The 21,109-nt window shown below is 40.3% G+C and overlaps 1 protein-coding gene across 1 annotated transcript; it reads left to right on the forward strand.

Annotated features, from left to right (window-relative positions):
* The first annotated feature begins 680 nt into the window (after positions 1–680).
* On the forward strand, positions 681–20,277 carry cdh19 (cadherin 19, type 2). The gene is made up of 11 exons (XM_078281160.1): positions 681–1,052; positions 1,187–1,481; positions 3,833–3,952; positions 5,953–6,120; positions 7,300–7,490; positions 9,609–9,862; positions 11,221–11,357; positions 12,240–12,361; positions 12,669–12,786; positions 13,604–13,855; positions 15,974–20,277. Exons 1-11 carry the CDS (start codon positions 807–809, stop codon positions 16,489–16,491), a joined length of 2,421 nt encoding a protein of 806 aa, XP_078137286.1. The 5' UTR covers positions 681–806; the 3' UTR covers positions 16,492–20,277.
* Positions 20,278–21,109: the final 832 nt, after the last annotated feature.

The following is a 21,109-nucleotide window of genomic DNA, read 5'->3' on the forward strand; positions in this document are numbered from 1 at the left end:
AGTTGTTGTTGTGCAATGGATTTGACAGAACTCTTTGACTATCTGTCATCATAGTGCTCATATGTGGATCTCAACCAACCAACACAGCCCTAGCAGATGACCTTAAGTATGCGGCTGGTGTGATTGCATCGCAAGATAGTCTCTAGTAGGGCTGCCCTCTCTTAGCTGATTAGTCGACTAATCGGTCGTTTTGGTCTTAGTTGACTAAGATTTCTTTAGTCGATTAGTCATTTTGTATGCTTTTTCATGCCAAATGATTTATTCCCAAGAAACTTTTGAGCACATTTCTGGTAAACACAATATTTAAACTGGTACTTTTTCATGATTCTTTGTGGAGGAACTCTGTTTTACAGATGGTAACTGGACTGCATTTATATTGCACTTTTCTAGTCTTAACGTACAATAATGTTTTCATACTATCTAACTGTCAATGCATTTACACTATAACCACTTGCAGTGGCTGAAGCTTCTAATTCCAGATAGATATACACAGCCTACACAGTGATTTAAAAACATACACATATGTTTTTATAGCTGTGTGAAATTAAACACTTGATTTTTGGAGTTTACACTACACTGCTACAGATTTCATTTTCCTCATTTTGCAATCTCTGTGCACAGCTGGAAATGTCTCAGTGCCACCATTAATTAAATTGTTAACTTTTATTTCAGAGACATGAGCATGCATACAAACCACATCATAACGAGATGGGAAACAGCACTGCCGGGATCATGAATTACTGTGCTGTTGAATGAAGAATTGGTAACACTGGACCAGTGAAACCTCCATCTTGTGTCCACTAACCATGGGAAGTGCAGAGGAAATGCACGGATGGACAGTAAAAATGAGCATGCCCAGTGTTTTGGCCATGGTTACGGTCTTTTCTATGATTCCTGGCGGGGTGCTGAGCGATATGAGAGGTACTCAGGGTCTGGAAGCCCAACAATTGGCCCAGGGGTCCACTCAACTGCATCGTCGCCTGAAGAGAGGCTGGATCTGGAAACAGCTGTTTGTCCCCGAGGAAGATCCCACTCCTCGCGTTATTGGCCAGGTACCACTTCAGATTGAATGTCCTCCATGTCCTTGACACGCTATTTACCTTTGAAAATGCATGTTTTCTGATTACCTCTGAAAAAAATAGTTTGACAAAATCAAGCTGACATATACCCCCTTCTCTTTTTGTAGCTCAAATCTGACTATGACCGAGGCGAGTTTACCATCAAGTACATATTATCAGGAGAAGGTGCCGGTGATGTCTTTGAGATAGATGAGTATTCTGGTGAGATTCGGGCACTGAAGAAGCTCGACCGAGAGGAAAAAGCCTTTTACGTCCTTCAAGCCCAGGCTATCAATAGGAGGTCCAATGAACCAGAGGAACCCCAGTCAGAGTTCATCATCAAGGTGCAGGACATCAATGACAATGTCCCACAGTTCCTGAACGAACCGTATGTGTCCAGCATCCCTGAGATGTGTCCAATGGGTATGTTGAAAGATGTTGAAAGTTATAACAGTAAGAATTGAAAGTACAGGCAGGTAGAATTACATTTAAAGGGTTGGTTCAAAATACAGTAGCCTACAATAACTAGCCATGCAGGTAGTTTGATTTTATCTGCTCACGTTTCAAGATATGTGTCTCTGAGATTTACTCAATACAATGGAGGTGAATTCCATTTGTGGTGTTCACAACAAGGAAAACTGACTTTTAAAAATTCAACAGCAACATCTGTATCCAAAATCGATGCCCCTGTTACTCAGGAGAATAATCAATAGACCTCACTCACCATAAACAGTTTTTACTGGAACTACAAACTGAATAAATAGTCACAGTTCACATTAAGGTCTGTGGATTACCCAGAAACACTGATTTTGACTAGTGATGTTGCTGTTAATTTGGCATGCTAGCATTAAATGGCAATGTTGGTTGATTCATCAACAACTTTAGTTCAGACTGAAATATTTTGACAGTTGTTGGATGAGATGTCATGACATTTTTGTACAGGAATTACTGTTCTCTACAGGTAGATTCATAATAACGTTGGTGACCTCCTGTCTTTTAATCTAGCACTGTAATCAGGTCAAAATTATATGTCCAATACTTTGCTTTATGACAAAAACCCTGCAAAACCCATGACTTTCAGCCTCAGCTGTACTTTGTGTTTTGTGCTATTTAGCAAATGTTAGCAGGCTAACACACTAAACTATATACCTGCTAAACATCAGCAGATCAATACCAATCTCATGTCTTTAAGGTAAATAGGCTATCTGAAACCAGTATAGCCTTTAAAGCTCACTCATTACCACGTAATATCTCAGGGGCAGTAACTTCCCAGAATCATCATTGCTAGGCAACTGCAGTGGAGACTCCAACAAGTTACTGCTCCCAACCCAGGAAAACCCAAGAAATAGACTATAAAACGGGGAAATGTAATTTCTACACTTCAGTTGTTATTTGGATTAAATAAACAAGATGTAACGTGTTTATAAGTGATTTTTTGAGGTGCTGGTAGGTATATTTTGTTGGACAGAGACAGTCTAGCTGCTTCCCCGTTTCCAGTTTGTATGCTAAGCTAAGCTAACTGGCTGTTAGCTTCAGCTAAATTTATCGTAAAGATGTGAAAGTGGTATTGATCTTTTCATCTAACTCTTGGCAAGAAAGTGAATAAGAGTATTTTCCTAAAGGTCCAACAATCCCTTAAAGCAGTCCCTGTGAGCCAGCTAACATGACATTAGTATTTAGCTCAAAACACAGCCGTGTCCAAGTACAGCCTCGAAGAATGCTAGCATGGCTTGTTTAAATGCATTTTGTCATACACTTTTTTAGTAGTAGCCTAATATTCAAAACAGGCTAAGCTATGGCATTATTCAAGATTCAAATGTGTGTGTGTAACTATATTTTTCATGTTTGGTATCAGAGAATTATGTAGGCCTATTTGAAATATTATTCATAGAAACAAACAAGTGAATAGTTGTTTTTTTTTACCAATAAAAGTTAAACATCTATTGATATAAACTTGTTATTGGCTTTATTGTTTCTAAGGATATACTTTTAAAATGAATTTTTCTTAACTTAAATCTTGACTGAAGACAGTGAACTAAATGTTATATGAATGTCTGTCATCTGTCCCCATTCAGGAAGTTAAAAGTATTGGATTCTGAAACGTAGCTTGGATGCCTTTATGGATAAATTTCTTAAATAACGTTATTATAACCACTGCCCTTTCATGCCACAAACATTACCATTTCAATTTCTATGTAATCTGCTTTTGCAGCATAATATCTCACTCCTAATAAATCATAATGCATTTGATTCGGAAAGAGAAAGCGAGAGGGGAAGGTTGGCGTGCGGGTGACTGAAAATAAGAAATGCTGCGGTAAATCCCTGCCTGTGAAGAAAAAAAACAGAGGGCTTTCTGGGGAAAAAAGAATGAGATAGACAAGAGGACTGAGGGAGAGGATATGGTCAGTGCAGAAAAGGGTAGTAAGTGTGAAAGATAGAGAGGTGAAACTGAATGAGAGTGCGATGAAGAGAAAACGAGCAGCAGGTGGATAGTGAGAGAGATGTAGCTATATGGCTTGAGAGGTTGTCACACACACCTGCACAGCCCGAGTTGTGAAAGGCCGACGCTGCTTTCCCACCGCCTCCTTGCCCCTTTGTCAACATCCCTCCCATAATCCTCCCCCCCTCCCTTCTTCCATTTCCACTGCCCCCCCCCCCCCCAGAGCCAGACAGACAGACCCTGCGGAACTATGGCATAATCACTTTATTTCCCAGTCGACTGGAACTGCAGCCTGAGCTAACTCTGACTGTGTGAACCCCCCCTCCTCCCTCAGGGACCACAGTGGCCCAGGTGACAGCCACAGATGCTGATGATCCCATGTTTGGAAACAACGCCAAGCTCATCTACTCCATCCTGCAGGGGGAGCCCTACTTCTCTGTGGAGCCAAAGACGGGTACTACTTACAGATATGGAGATACGGCTTTTTGTTTGAACTTTACTCACTTTAGTCGTAATCAGTGGAGACTGTACAAATCTTTCAACAACCACATTTTGGGCTATTTGGGAGGCGCACTAGAGATTCGGCTGTGCAGAAATAATGTTTAACTTTATATAACTAATGGGCTTAGAAAAAGGCAGAAATGTCTCCAGTCTCAGTCTGTTGTGACTGAAGCCTGTTTTGTCTTTGGCTGTCTCCCTCTGGTCACTTTTGACAAGTTATAAACTACTTATCACTTTGAAAATTTTATTATATAAAATTCCCCTGGCAACTTTATCTCTTAAAACAACTGTTCACACATTTAGCTACTTTGTTTTAGACCATTGGAAAAAATTTGAGTGTTTACACAGGAAATTGGTTCAACTGATACCAATGCATGTAGGGTGATACAGAGGTCAGTTGCAGAACGTCCCACGCACATTGTTGACCTGAACTGTGACGAGTTGGGGGAGGGCATTATTGACGTCAAAAAAATGCAATGAATGCAATGTGTAAAAGGGCAACTCTGACATTTCTTTGGCAACCAGCTGTATTCGTTGAGAAGTGGGCAGCAATGGATATGAGTTGTAGTTTTGCTCATGGCTTCAGTTAACCTGTAAGGCTAATCCTGGATATATTTACAGTAAAATGTTTCTCATTGTTAAAGAATTGATCCGACAAGCAAGTATTGTCTGTGTAGCCAAAGTCTGATAGGCCTATATCTTATACCTTTGCGTCATAGAGCTCCATTGTTGTCCAAAAACTATCAATGAGCCACAGTGTCATGTAGGACTGTAACAATTCCAAATTTTGCTGGACAATTAATTGTCTCAGAAATAATTGCGATTAACAATATAATTGTCAAACTAATTTTTAAACAAAGTTTAAATGAATCCCAGGATACATATTTTGTTATATATCATGGTTATGTGACCCAGATTTGCAGGTTCACAGCCTACAAAGTAAACCACGCCTCATTATTATTCATATATCATAAAACATTGTATTTTTTGCTTAAATGAACAAAATCTTTTTAAATAGAACATGTATTTCCGTCAATAAAAAACAAAACATTAATTATAAACAAAAAACAGAGCATGTCTTTTACTCTGGCTTTAGACGGCTACAGACCAGGATGTTCGGAGTTGCTATGACAACAAGTGACAGCTGCCGCTAGCATAGCTTTACCTCAACAGTCCAACCAATAATTACTTATATAATTACAATTTGGAACATCTAAACAAAATCAACAATAACTGTCATGCTGTAGTGACATGTTCCTTTATTGCAAAGGAGATAGACACTTTGTAGTCCTTATAATGTAAAATACTCATTACGCTGCTGGAAATAGTCCCCAACAAATGAAGTATTTACTCCTGTTTGTGTTGACGTTTCCTGAAAACTACAGTGTGCACCTGTTCCAGGAAATTATTTAGCCTTTTTTTATTGAAGCTACATATTTGCGACCTTTTTATACTTTTTCTGTAGGAATGAATGGACTCGAGAAAGACACATAAAAGAATTGAAAGACACAATGACAAATTGCTGACAAATAAATACATCTTATCTAGTGTTATCCTTGTAAAAAGCAGCTGTTTTTTGGCACTGTTGACTGATTGATATTGTGGATTGCTAAGGGCTGCTGGAAAACCTACGTCATCTAAACACAAGATTAGATAAGTAAGTGGTTGAAATGATTTTTTCTAAGGCAAAAAATAGCATTTTAATTTGCCACGTCAATCTAATTCTCTTGATTCAAATTGTTCTTCTGTTTATTGTTGCCCACAGCCTCCACTTTGGCCAGACAGATGAAGCATCTTAAAGCCCTCTATGTATTTGTATCTAAAATGTGCAGACTTTATTGTGGTGCAACTACTTGAGGCAACATTTACTTAGGTTTTGTATAATAAAAACATAGAAAACCACCCACAGATACACTTGATGACTTCTTTTTCGTCTGTCTCCTCCACTTGCAGGGATTATTTTAACATCTTGGCCAAACATGGACCGCGAGGCCAGAGAACAGTACCTGGTGGTGGTGCAGGTGAAGGATATGCTGGGCCTCAGTGGCGGTTACTCCTCCTCCACCACTGTCACCATCAGCCTGACTGATGTCAATGACAATGGACCCACATTCCAGCACCGTGAGTCACTCATATGAGTCACAGTGATGCAACCACCAGGCCATACACACTCTGGGAATCAATGAAAGAGCACAAAGCATTGCAGACTGCGAGGACATGTTTAATATTATACCTAAGAGGCATTTATTTGATCACACTTCTCTGGTTCGGGTGGGTGGTTTGTGCTGCATTCGGCTACACACATCTTGTTGTTTAGCCGGCAGCCAAAATTAAAAAGGAGACAGTCGAAGAATAAGAGAGAGAGAGAGAGAGAGAGAGAGAGAGAGAGAGAGAGAGAGAGAGAGAGAGAGAGAGAGAGAGAGAGAGAGAGACAGAGAGAAAGAGAAAGAGAGAGAGAGACAGAGAGAAAGAGGGAGAGAGACAGAGAGAAAGAGGGAGAGTGAATGAACGAACGAGATGGGAAAGGAGATGGGGATTTTCATCTGCGCGTGCACGTGCACATGCATTGCCCACCGGATGAATTTAATCATTCACACATGAAAGGACATTTGTCATGACCTTTAGAAACAAACCTAGCTTTCTCAGCAATAAACCTCAATAAATGAATGCCCTGGGAAGAAATCAATTTTGTAGAAATGAGACAGCAAGGATGATACCTTTAACTATTAATGTCACATTCACATTCATTGCCGGTGCTACTATATGCAATGGATTCTATGTTGAGTCAAAGGGCCTTATAAATATTGTATGACCACACTTCACTTTGAACTGTGCCCTCTGTTTTGTAACATAATTGGTAATTATTATCAGCAGGGATTTCTTTTTTTTTTTTTCAGGAGCAGCTGGTTGCTGTTGAGTTCCTCCCAGTTGTGGCAGCCATCCAAATAGAGTCACTCAAAGACACAATCTCATTTTCTCATCTTCTTATTAGAGTTAGGCTGGGATTATGTGGAGTTGCCACAACTTATCTGTGACTCACACAAATTGACCCTCCGCCACAATGTTCTCGCTTCTTATCACTTTACACACTAGCAGACTCTCTTGACTAGCTATTAACAACTTACTGTCAAGTTTAGTAGGCGATGTTTGAGTAAAGAAACTTTTTTTTATTTGTTGTTTTTCTCCAAAAGTGAGTTATCATTATGCGCTGCAAAAGTACCAATTTCATATCATCCAGATTCTGCATTCCTCTAATGGTGTCAACATGAACAATTTTTTAAAACATCCTTGTTTTTACAGACCTGTACACCTTTGCCGTCCCTGAAAATGCAGCTGTGGGCACCACAGTGGGCAGGATTATGGCACAGGATGGAGACACTGGCATCAATGCCAGGATGACCTACAGTCTGGAACATGACCTGGAGGAAAGCTCCACTTTTGTCATCAAAACAGACCCAGTGACACAGGAGGGAGTGGTTCTGCTAGCCAAGGTGAAAACATATAAAGTACATCATCTCTTTGTCTAATATACGATTTTTTAAATATATTTACATTTTTAATCTAATGTTTCAAGGGCAGTAGTGTAGCCAGCAACCATAGTGTGGGTGGGCACAGAGGCCATTAGGTTCTGAAACATTATTATTTTTACAAAGACGTTTTAATCTCCGGCGTTTAGGATTTCATTAACATTACAGACACCAACGCGAACAAAATAAAAAAATAAAAAAACATTACACCTGATAGAGGGCATGGCAACATATCCTGGCACAATGCGCATACACAGACAGCTGGCACACACAAAAGCAGCAGCAGCAGCAACAGTGTAGACCCAACAATCACACACAGTAACACACCTGGCAGCAATATCAATCAATCAATCAACCAATCAATCAATTTTTATTTGTCACATAAAACCGTACGAGGTACAATTCTAGTGAAATGTTATCCTATCAGCTCCTTAAACGTGTGCATGATACATCATGAAGCAGAATGTGGCTGTCAGATTGGCACACAGAAAAAGAGTCATACAAAAGTATCTACATAAAAATGTACTTGAAGAACCAAAAGTAAGAGTACGTTTATGCAGAATGGCCCATATGAGAATAATATATGATTTTACTGGATTATAATTATTGATGCATTAAGTTAACCAACACGTTCTCACACTTGGTCAGGTGCCTTTGACGTTCTTATTGACGCTAATATATATATATACGTTCTGTGACACGGAGGAAAGAAAAAAACAACTATTGCAAGCGTGACAAGCAGGACGTGAACCCCGCTCTCCTGGGTGAAAGTCCTGTGTTTGACCCATGTCAGTTTCAACACGTAGCTCTGTTGTTTGGAAATTTGAAGTGCTGGCAGTAGCAAAAAAAACGAAAACAATCGGTGCTGCTTACACCGTGTTATCCTCCTGCTACTGTTAGCAGTGATTCCTTCCAAGGGAACACAGCAAATCTGACTGCAGTAGATGTGACAGAAAGGCATAAAAATTGTGTCAATCCAGCCAGTGCACATACCTCTGTTTATTTCCTGTTTTCCGGTCAAGTCCACACTAGTCGATTGTCGAACTCATACAATCCAACATTCCAGTCAAATTTGCTGTGTTCCCTCGGAAGGAATCACTGCACATGGATATGCACTTGTAATGACATTTCGAGCATGTTTAGAGGCTAAAAATACGTTAAAAACGTGCCCTGTTTAAGCCTGTTGGGTGCTAACGCTAGCAGGGGATAACACGGTGTAGGCAGCACCGATTGTTTTAGTTTTTCTTGCTACTGACAGCACTCCAAATTTCCAAACAACAGAGCTACAGGTTGAAATCGACCGGAATTCTCCTTTAAGCTATCAAATACATGTGGTGCAGTAAAACATATAAAGTAGCATTAAATGAAATGCCTCAATATTATACTTAAATGTATAATATGCAGTATCGCTTACCGTTTGTAAACACACAGCATTTAAAGTTGCTATCACTCTTTGCTGACGCCCATAAACGTCCTGCACACAGAAAAAAAAGAAAAAGAGAGAAAATACAGGCAGAGGGCAGATTACAGAGACCGCCACACACTTATAGGGGGTCATAAGTGATAATTGAGAAGTTTATTTGTGTGTGTACATTGTTTTTTAGGATAATACTGCATATTATACCTTTAGGAACTGTATTTGAGTAAATGTACTTTTAGTTATATCCCATCACTGGAAACAATATGCTTCTCCTTTATAGATTTTAATTTAGATGCTGTGATAATGAAATAAAAAAAAAACATTATTGACTCTGTCTCTGAATCATTTTGGGAACGCAGTAATGGTTTGCATGCTGTTTTCTTATTACTGGCATCATAATGTTAATCAAAAACGCAGCATTATTTAAGTGCGTGCTCACAGCTGGTAGCTTATTGACATTGACTAAACAATTTTAACATTGCGTTTGAGTGGTTTTCTGCTCCCATGGGAATTATCATCGGTCTTACATACTAGTTGGCAAAGCATATTTGAAAAGCTGTTACTCTTTACTCTGGCTAAATTGGTGATGAACAAGGTGTTTTCTGCTTATAACAGCCACTGTATTAATATGAATTGTTAAGAGGTATTTCTTTTCTTCACAGCCTTTGGACTATGAAACTAAAAGGCGTTTTGTAATGGCCGCAGAAGCAGTCAATGATCACGTGGACACTCGGTTTCTGACTCTGGAGGAGTTCACGGACAGGACAACGCTCAAGATTGTTGTGGAGGATGTGGACGAGCCGCCTGTCTTCCTCTCAGCGGTCTACGAGTGGAAAGTTCCTGAAAATGCAGCTGTGGGAACTGTGGTTGGCAGTGTTAGTGGCAGAGACACTGACACAGTCAACAATCCCATCAGGTAGGTAATGTGGCCCGTCTATAACAGGAAGAATGGCATCTGCCACCCAACTGCAAGGATGATAATGACAAGGTAGATACCCAAGCTGGTGGGGGCGGAACGTCCCTAGACAGCTTCCTCCACAGGGTGAAAAATCATTCCATTTCAAATAGTGTTACTGGCTCGGTGCATCCATTTTTACCCTTGATCTCTGGATACCCTGTACATGGTCATATTTATCTCATATTACTTTCGTAGGAAATGAGCCCTGCTGAATAAATCATGACGATTTTTTTTTTTTTTTATACCTCACAGACTTTTCTATCTATTGCCGTGGTATTATCACAAAGCGACGTGGCTAGGACGTGGGAATGTAATAAAGCACCTAGAAGGTGGCATATGGAATTGGGATGTGCAGTAATTTGCAAGTTGGGCACGTTGCAGAGGAGACAGTAGCAGTACTGGTGCCTGTAGTCTATCTCAGCTGAGCTTAAGAGTGGCAGGTGCTGCATATCATCCTCAGCCTAGCGTCTGTTACTGTCCCTTTGGAGACGGTGTCTCATTGATTAATACATTTAGGCTGACATTTTAGGGCTTTCCACAGTTCTACTAAATATGATAAAGTTTGCTTTTGTCAAATTGGCTTATTTTCCATGTTGTCATCAGTAACGTGGCTCACAGAAATGACTCATTACTCAGTGCGTTTTCACTCCTGGTTACCCTAATTCACCATAATGTTATAATAACTTATATTAATGAGTGTTAAACTACGGTTGTGTCAAATACCTGCAGTATTTCCTTCAAAAACAATTCTGTTTGCTTGGTCTGTGGATGATACATTTATGTTTTTTTTAAAGTTTATTTTTACATTGAAATATTGCAGGCCCTAACTTGTCACTCCCTATCAGAACACAAGACACAATGATGTGTATTTTTGTCACCGCAGCTGCAGCCCCTTTAACATTGTCTATTATTTAATTCAAGAAAGAACGTTTCTCCATGTTTACAAGGTTCCCTGTCTCACGGTTTTTAAATTATATTTCCTCACTGAAGACAAATAGTTTGAAATAGTATTCAATTAAACTAACAAAAACAAAACTATATAGAACTATGTCTATGCCATCTATGTGAGATGCTTTGTTTTCACAGTGTTGCTGTTTCTTTGTCACACTAGTCTATGCGTGGGTGGGTGTGTGTGTGTGTGTGTGTGTGTGTGTGTGTGTGTGTGTGTGTGTGTGTGCTCTCTTTGTTGGATAGCTGTCAACAGATTAAAAATGTAGCAGTTTTCCTAATTAATCTCCCTGTGGTATCACAATGTTTTGTTTGCCCAGGAAACAACCTTGCCTACTAAATGTGTGTCTCCGTGATTTTTCTTCCAGATATTCAATTGACAAAAGGAGTGATAACACAAAAGCTTTCAAAATAGACCCAAACAATGGAACTATAACTGTTGCTAAAGCTTTGGACCGCGAGACTACAAACTGGCACAATGTGACTGTTGAAGCCAAGGAAACAAGTAAGGAGAATTTCCTGTTTTGTACAGTAGCATCTTGTTTGTATGGTCAACTTATGGCACATTTATCTGTCATGAAACCTGAATATATTCAAAACAACGAGTTGATGACAAATATGAAAATAATCTAGAGTCTAGAGCAGTGATTCCCAACCAGAAGTACCCGAGGGGTAATTTGGAATAATATACAAATTGATCAAAAAAATATATGAGTCCACTGTAAGACCTGAACAACAGCCGTTGCAATTGAGCGTGATGTCGGTGGCTGCAGCAGGAGAGAGAGACAGCTATGCTCGCGAGTGCAGACTAAAACCAACTTCTATTTTTACAATGTTCAAATAATCATACACTTTTGGCACTTTTGGCATTATTGATCGTGCTGTACATGATAAAGAGGGCAGAATGTTCGTACAAATAAGATACTTATCGTACATCTGGCGACGCTGGCACCACGCCGCATCCGGGGCTTAGCGTTGAGATCGGTTCAAAGAAATATAAACGAGCCAGAGCATTTTTTCACCCCCTATCTCAGAATAGATGTAATAGAAATGGTGTAGCCAGAACATACATCTGGAGATGTGGAAGTCTGGCAATGCAAGACAAAATTCAACATGACAGGTGATATCGATAAAGTGGTAGGCCTACTTCAAAAGATTGGGATGCAAACCGTAAAATGTTCATAGAAGCGTTTCTCACTGTTTTATAATGTTAATTACGTCTTGGTTTGCAGTGAAGTGTCGATACCCATTTGTTTGCTTCACAGTTGCGTTTCAAAAAGAAGAAACATTTATCATTTTTAAGTATTATTTTGACAGAGCTTTTACAAAGCATTTATGATACATGCACCCAGTGGACTCCAGCAAATGTCTATCTTCACTACTACAGCGCAGAACCATTTATCCTCCTCTGTGGTGGTGTTCATCAAAGTGCTGGACATAAACGACAATGTGCCAAGGCTTGCAAGAGATTACCAGCCATATATCTGTGAGGGAACACAGGCGGGAGAAGTATGTATATTATGATGCACTGATGTTCATGATTTATAGCAGTGTGGCAATGAGAATTTCCAAGAAGCTGACAGAAAAAGTTCTCATATTGCAAAATGTATTACATCAATGTACTTTTTTTTTTAAACATTAAGGGACTCACAAGGAGTCATTTGACTATTTTACAGCACTATACCATATTAGAACCATAGCATTGTCAGCGACTGAATGAGATTGTCTTTCTGGAACAAGAAAACACAAATGCTTCATATAAGAAAATCTGAAATCTGCTTCTATTTTCTCAGAAATGTGTCTTTGTTTCTCTCAGCTCATTCAGCTGCTCAGTGCTGTTGATCCGGACGAGCCTGTGGAGGGACACCACTTCTACTTCTCTATGGTCCCTGAGAAGCACATCAATCCAAACTTCACTATCAGAGACAATCAAGGTTTTATTCAATTAGCACTGGTGGAAGAAATATTCAGATAATTTACTTGAGTAAAGTAGCAATAACTGGTGTAGAAATACTAAAGTAAAAATCCTGGATTTAAATTTTTACTTCAGTTTGGGGGCTTTAAGCTGTGGGACATACTGTAAGTGAATACATAAAACCAGATGGACCCATACTCCTTTACCTTATTCCTGCCATTTAGTCGCTGAAAGAATGACGGTGAGCTGCGGCTAATCCACTACCTGTATGAGCAGTGGTATAACTATTTTCATGTTTACAATAATTTGATTGAACATTATGTACACGTAAGTGTTTTGCCACATTTTGGAATGAAAACCTTCAGTAGTGTTGTGTTTTTGTGGCTGACTGCTTCTCAAGTAGTACATTGAATGAGTGTTTGTAGTGCCTTGTAGTCAGTGGGCGGTCAACACTCTCTCAAAGTTTAAAATGAAAATGGGCAGCAAAAATCAAACACACGTGTTGTTAAAGTGTGTGCAGCAAAAGAATGTTTGTATGCGTCGAAAAAGTTAGGTCACGCAAACACAGTGGTCCAGTCAGCAACCAGGAAATTAATAATGAATCACACACTTAATAAAACATATTTCCCAATGCCACGAGACTCATTTAACTCCCAAAGAGTTATCGTTAGGTGCCTTGATGAAGTCTTATGGGTGAAACTAAAACAGATTTTCCAAGGTTCTCAGGCCTTTCAGAGAGCTTGGATTGTATTTTAATTCACATTATGTGTGTCAGTTGAATTCCCCCAAAATACCATCACTCAAATTAAAAAGTGCACCTTTCTTTACATTTTTAGACAATACAGCCGGCATCGTGGCACGCAGGAGTACCTTTACCCGCAAGGATCGAACCCAGTACCTCCTGCCTGTTGTGGTGACGGACAGCGGCTCTCCAGCACTCTCCAGCACCAGCACTTTGACCATCAATGTGTGCAGCTGCCAGCCTGCTGGCCATTGTCCCAACGGGGGGGTGGAGGCCCTCGCCTTGTCTATGGGGGTCAGCCTGCAAACCTTGTTAGGGCTTCTGATCTGCCTTGTCACACTCACTGGTAAGAAAGCATCATCTTACTTTGTATTCACATCCCATCCAGTGCCAGAATATGAAACTATGATATAATACAGATATATACACTGGCTTTTTTTGGAGTCTGTTCTCTTGGAAGTCTTAGTAATCTGGCATCAAAATCATCTATAGGTGCGTTTCCATCCATCTGTTTTTATGCGCATTTTCAATTTGCACTTAAAAAAACCTGAGTGGAACTGCTGGAGTTTTGAAAAAGTCATGATTTGAAAGCGGTAGTTTGCCCTCAGCTGGCTGAATTCGAGTGGCTCCAGCCGCTAAGGTCTCCGGTGCTCCTGAGCTGCTGCCGTCAGCTCTCCTCACGGTGTAGCGGGGAGGACCGCTAGGTGTGCTATAGCTAATTCTTGTCTCGTGTGGTCTGATAGACAACAGAGAGGGTGGAAAGGGGGATGGAACAAACAGAAATGTCTTTCCATTGAGTTTTCTACATTGTTTTTCACCGTTTGGTGGGTGGCCCTCTAATTCTGCAGTGGCATAATGGTTTTCTGACTGGAGAAATAGCGTTATGTACTTATCTCGATGAACCAACATCTAACAATCACATAGCTGTAGTGAATGGAAGCAAGCATTCTTTCATTTTGCAGATTTCCTGTTCTGTGGTTAAAATTTGTGAAACATCTGGATGGAAACCTGACTTACGTGTTAAAGAAAGAAGGGAAGAAAATAACAAAAAATGTAATTGAATGTCAAATGTATAGAGAATACAGAATCAAGCAATTTAAGTGTAAAAGAAACACAGCAGGCTGGTCATATATTGTACAGTACAAGCCAATAGAATTACACTAGGCAAAATAATTTCAAACTATTTACACGAAATCGTCCAGAGGTGCTGTTTCTGGAGTTTGGCATCTTTACACATCTTTCAAACAGCTAATAAAAAGGCTACTGCAGGATTTCCAAAGATCTTGTTCTTTTTTCAAGTTTCTCTAGACCTCATTGAGTCTGACAAGACAGATGTGAAACAAGATTGCTCTTTCTGAGAGGCATGTTTCAAATGTAGTTTTTCTTTAAACAATAGTGAAGTGGTGGCTGGGTTAGTACAGTTGGTAGAGCAGGTGCACATATACAGCGGTTTATTCCTCGACGCAGCGGCCGCGGGTTTGACCCTTTCATGTCTTCATCTGTCCTGTGGAAATAAATGCCTAAAATAATCTTTAAAAAAAACATTGTTTTTGCACTGTGGCTTCACAAAGGCTTTCACTGAAGATGTAGACTGGGATTTTCAGAAGACAGAAAACATTGACAACTTTGAATAATGCTCGACATCAATGATTACTTCACTCATGGTCCTGAGATATTAAGGTAACCAAGGATCAAACTCCCAAAAAGTCAGCATAGTCCTTAGACAGACAGACGGACAGACAGACAGACAGACAGACAGACCCCACTGATATTTTGTTGTAAAAAAGTCATTCTTTTTCAGCGGATCTGTTGAGCTAGAGCAGCTCCACCTCGCATCATTTTGGCAAGTATATGAACGTGTGTTAAACAGCAGGATTTTTCATTAACAAATTTGCACTTTCATTTGAATCCCTTTTTTAAAACTCATCAGCGTGCCTTTAACACACACTTTTAAAATGCTGAAAGCTTGCAAAGCAATGATGTCAGGTAATGACCATTTTGGTTGCAATACATCAGTAGCAATGCCACCCTGGGACATTGATGGGTTTGCATAGTGAAGAGCTTTATTATGACCTCGGCTGCTTCGTGTCCTCCCTTTGCCCATCACATGAAAGATTAATGACAATACCTGCTATGCTAACATTGTCTGATGAGCACAATACCCGGTGAAAACCCCGGCAAAATAAAAATAAACACTCTTTTAGCATCCTGTGTCACATGGAACGAATAAAATAAGTCTTCCTTAATGCGTGAGCTCAAATTAAAAAAGGTAAGTTATAGCCCATATTGCGTTCATTTTGATTTTTGCATCCACAACATGTTATAGAAAAACAAATCTGGCTGCTATTATTTCCAGTGCACAAGTACATTCTATGCTCCATCAGGCACCCTACATGCTTTTTTCTCACTAAGCTCATGCCCTGGTGTTTAACGGTAATGATCTTGTGCTGTGTTGCGTCTGCAGTGCTGTCAATTTTAATGCTGATGGTGAGGAGGCACAGGCGGAAGCAGCAGGAGGGATTGGAGGTGGAGGTGAAGGAGCTGGAGCTGCCTGAGACGGTGTCGCAGAAGGTGCTGTATTACGGAGAACTAGGGGGTGGAGGAGCAGGCCTGGACTTCTGCCAGCCCGCCGTACCACTGCGCCACCATCCCAGGAGGAGGGACAGGAGGCTGCGGAGGGAGGATGTCAGGGCCAGCATACGCATGTCCCTCAGAGAATCCCACCTCATTGGTCCGGATGACGAGCTCTTCAGACAGTTTATTTTGGACAGGCTGACAGAGGCAGATCAGGATCCTTACGTTCCCCCATTTGACTGCCTAAAAACCTATGCATATGAGGGGTCCGGGTCTCCCACAGGGTCCCTGAGCTCACTGGAGTCATCTTCTTTGGAGCTTGAACCTGAGCAACGTCTTTGTAATCCCAGACCCTACGTGGTTAAACTCACCCCTTGGTATGGGGGAGACGAAGACACTGTATTCTGAGGGGCTCTTCTTCTTCTCCTTAAATGGCTGTTCTTCTAATCTTTGCATTAGTAGACCAGTTCAGTGCATTTCCAATGACATAACATTTTGGAAAATACGCTTATTCTCTTTCTTGTCCAGAGTTAGATGAGATGATTGAAACCACTCTCATGTGTGTAGAGCAAAGTGTGTACAGTAATCAATAGCAGCATGTTAGCTTAGCTTAGCTTAGAATAACTACTGGAAACAGAGTGAAACTGCTAGCCTGACTCTTTCTTTGAAGGCTTCAGAAGTGCTGGTAGGCTTAATTTCTTCTTCATGGCTTTTCCCCTCTGTTCCCAGTCTTTATGCTAAGCTAAGCTAACTGGCAGCTGGCTGTGGCTTCATATTTATCATACAGACATGTAAGTGGTATTTCATTCTCATGCTACTTACAGCGAAAAAGGGGAGTGTATTTCACAAAATGTTGACCAATTCCTTTAAAGGGATATTTCACCGTTGGAAAGATGAATATATCTTTAAATTGGGTCACTTATGTAGTAGAAATGTGAATTTTTTTTAGAAATTGGTGGCTTCTAGGCCGAGAAAAGCCAGAAAATGTGTTTTTGGCTCATGTGGATGAAAGACACCAAATCCTAGAATGCACTTGCTTCGCTGCTTTAGCATCTACCCCCAAGCCACGCCTACCGTTACAGACAGACAGACAGTGAGACAGTCAACTCAACTTTAGTCTGTTTTATTGTCACGTTTCACCGTGGCTCAATTGGTTACACAATTAAAATATATGAAAATGACATTATATAAAAACGACATACGAAACAGGCTACATTTAGTACACATGATATGCTCCGTAAGGTTCAGCTAACACATAGCTAGCTACTAGCATTAGCGCTTGGTACAAATTTGCGTGTAATGTAGAATGGTCGGCATTTAACAGTCACAAACTCCACCAGCAGTTAGCAGTTAGTTGGATACAAGCACCCCCATTTCTGCGTCAGGCAGTCCGTGTTAACACAGCTCACCGCCACTAGTCTTACCCGGCGACAGAGCGGTAGCTGCATAGTCCATAGCAATTGTTTCCACAACAACAAAAACACAGCAGTCTCTGAACTCGCGTTGAGAGTTTCATTGAAGTTGGATGTAGTCCAGTTTGTTGTCAAATGAGCGGACACTTGAAAGCAGGATGAACAGATGGCCGGCTAACGTTAGTTTTCCACCCGCAAACTCGCTCAACGTCCGCGGCTGATGATGTCCCTTTACCGGCCAGAGGCTTCGATCAGCACCGCTGGTCTCCATAGCAGGTGGGCGAAGCTGTGTTGAGTATTCCGTCTGTAATAAAGTGTCCTGCATATTTCCGATCTGTACCAATGTATCCCGTTGGTACACGTGTGCGGTAGTTTGAATATCACATAATTATTGTTCTAAAATTTCCTTCGGGATAAATAAATCTATCTAAAGTTTTGATGCTGAGAAGCCACTAAAGCTACGCGAGGATTCAAGATGGCTGACACTCGTTTTGTGTCGTGGAATTTCGGAGAATGCCGGAGTCCAACCCCCTATGGGCGGGTTTGAAATATGCGGAAGTTGGACTGTAGTCCATAGCCTCTGGGCAAAAAAGCCTCAGATGACACAAAAATCGTCATTTTGCGTCACCTGAGGCTTTTTTCCAGACCCGCAATACAGAGATCTCCCCTCACAGGGTGACATAGGGAGGGAAGCACGGTCATTAAAAAATACTACCGGGTTTCTACTGATACAAAGCTTAATGCTAAATCGGTGAAGTATCCCTTTAAAGATAGAAATCAAACCGTAACAATAATAATTTCATGTGTGCCTTGCGTATCTGGACCCTTTTTTTTTTTATTCTGTGTATAACTTTCAACATGGATAACATTACTTCATGGTACAGCAACAAAGGAGTTTGAGCACATTTTTGACTTTGTATGTCAAATATAAATGGTTATGTTAAACTATGTCTCAGTGCCTTAAAGTCATAGGGCAAGCGGTTTCTTCCTACACTCACTCTTATGCAACAATCAAATGCCATTCATCAAATGCCATCTATGCTATACATCTGTTGTAGAAGGTGACACAATCACTACTGCCCAATCCCATTCCCACAAAGAAATCCTTTCCCATCCCAATCCAGGAAGAATGACTCTTATCCTGTTGTGTTTTTTGCATATAAAAACTGACCTATTGTTATAATGAATCCCATCCTACCCGCTCCTGTTGACTTTGTTCCCTGTCCTGACCCTGTCACGTGATGAACAGTGAAATTGACTCCCTGAAAAAATGTCTAGTCTGTTGTAGAAAGAGCAAATATTTACAAGACTATTCTCACCATAAAATCTACACCATTGGCCATTTGTTTGAATGGTAAAAACAACTTGTGTTTTTCCTGACAGGCAACCCTTGTGGTTGTGGAAATAGTGACTGTCCTCTCTGAGCAGCAAAGGTGGGATTAACATGACAACATGTTAAGTGTGCAAAGCATGTGACTTAAAGGCAGCATAAGTAGGATTTCTCTGTTGCGGTTTGTAAAACACAACATTCAAAGTTGACCCCACTTCCTTCCTGGCTCAACGACACCAGAAGCGCCCGCTCCCTGACTCGTGCTCGCCAGCGATTGAAAGCCAACCAGAGTCACTCTCATTTTGGAATGAGCTTTGTCTGCTTGGTGTTTTTCCTGCGCTGTATCTGACATTTCCGTAGCTTCCTCTTGGATGTGTGATTGCACATACGTGGGGGCAACACACCCAGTACCAAAAGGGTGACACCCAGAAAAGAAAAGAAAGAGAAAATACAACAAGAGGAGGGCAGGGTCTCTGCAGATTCATACACACTTTTAGTGGGCCATAAGTGATTATTGATAGGGATGCTTTTTTATGAGCCTATATAGTTTTTTAGGAAAATCCTACTCATTCTGCCTTTTTACTCCAGAAGCTGCAGGTTGCATTATTTGTTCTACCAAGGTAAAGGTTTGTTGTTTTGTTCAATCTTAACCCTGACCCTTCCCCAACCTTTAAAGCTGCATTCATTTATTTTTGTGGTCCACCCAGTGGAGCAAGCTGAAGACACAGTATTATCACGTTATGAAGTTGTTGAAGAGTGCAACAATGGGATTCATGCTTAAATTATTACAGTTATTACAGTGTGACAATATTACACTCATTGCATAATACCTACAGTATTACTGACCTATGAAATTTACATTTCTGAAACATTTGTGGAAGCCAATTAGCACTCCGTTCTCTAAGTAGGAATCAGTCTTTGTTTGGTCAAATGTTCCACCCAGAAGTTACAGGAACAGTTTTTATCTTTAAGTCATTTAAGTCGGATGCCTGATGAATCGGAGTCCAAGACAAACATTCCAGGTTCATTTATTTTATTCTGTTGATTTCTTAGTGTCTATTAAACTCACAACATGTTCCCAATAGATGACAAACAGTAACATCCAGAACCACGAGTAACTACTGCAGCAAAAAAGCTGCCTCAGCGTGTGTTGTCAAAAACTGTTAAACTTTCAAACCAGGCAAAGATTGGTTCCTACTTATAGAACTGAGCACTACTTGGCTCCTTCACTATTTGTAATATCATTCACTTCTTATCCTTCTAATATAAAACCCTATCCGTTTTATATTTGGAATATTGGTTCATAACAGTGTGAACTGTACAGTATGTGTATTTTTATTTTACATTATGAAATTATATAAATTAATGCATACTTCCCTTGGGTACGTGTATGGCAACATATTTTTTAAAATATAGATTTTGTTTCCTGATTAGCCTTAAAGTTCACATACAGAAGAGCATCCATTAAATATGAACTATTTAACATGTATTATGCTGTCTGATGTGACTTTCTGCTTTTTGTTGAGTCACGAGAGAGCAGATCACACGACTCATGTAACTCACTGTGGAAAAAAGTGCATACAGCGCCTGCCTCTCTTCTTTCTTCATGGTCACATACAGTATTATTGGCAAACACTACATGGTTACATTAGTTGTGTGGGTGGCTGCTCGCAGGGTGACTTGAGGTAATTGCATAAGGCTCAGGTCCAGCCCCCTTTACCTTCTCATCCACTAATTGGGCTGTTTGCTGTGAAGGTCAGCGTTTAGACCACAAAGAGTATAGTTCTAACTGAAGGAAAAACTTTACACTTTCATAAACAAACCTACTTGGAAAGTAGTTGAAAAGCCCAGAGGTAAGAGACTAGTATATTAGGGGAAAGAAATAATTGCTTGAGTCTATTCAGCTTTTCCTTTCCTGCCGGGGTTACTTGTATGAGTAGGTGCACCACTCAGCAATCACTGTAACTGCAAGTGAAACTATCTGGCCAGTGCTTTTTAGACTAAATCATTGTCTTACAATGGCTTCTAAAGACACAGGTGCTCTCAAAAAAATGTCTTTTTTAAAGTCCTTTCAAACCAATCTCTAAAGTCCAACATGTAGGGTATTGGATTTTCCCATAAAGGCTCTGCTATAATTCCCTTTTTAAAAAGTACCTTAATGTCAAAAGTCATTCAGCTCCTGGTGTCATTTAACCTTCTGAATTTCTGTCATTACCAATGGTGAATATCACGGGTAATTTAACCTAACAGCCCTTTTCTTTGTGTAATTATACCCATTACAGCA

This window comes from Sander vitreus, chromosome 22, assembly GCF_031162955.1.
Source record: "Sander vitreus isolate 19-12246 chromosome 22, sanVit1, whole genome shotgun sequence".
In the NCBI taxonomy this organism is placed as follows: domain Eukaryota; kingdom Metazoa; phylum Chordata; class Actinopteri; order Perciformes; family Percidae; genus Sander; species Sander vitreus.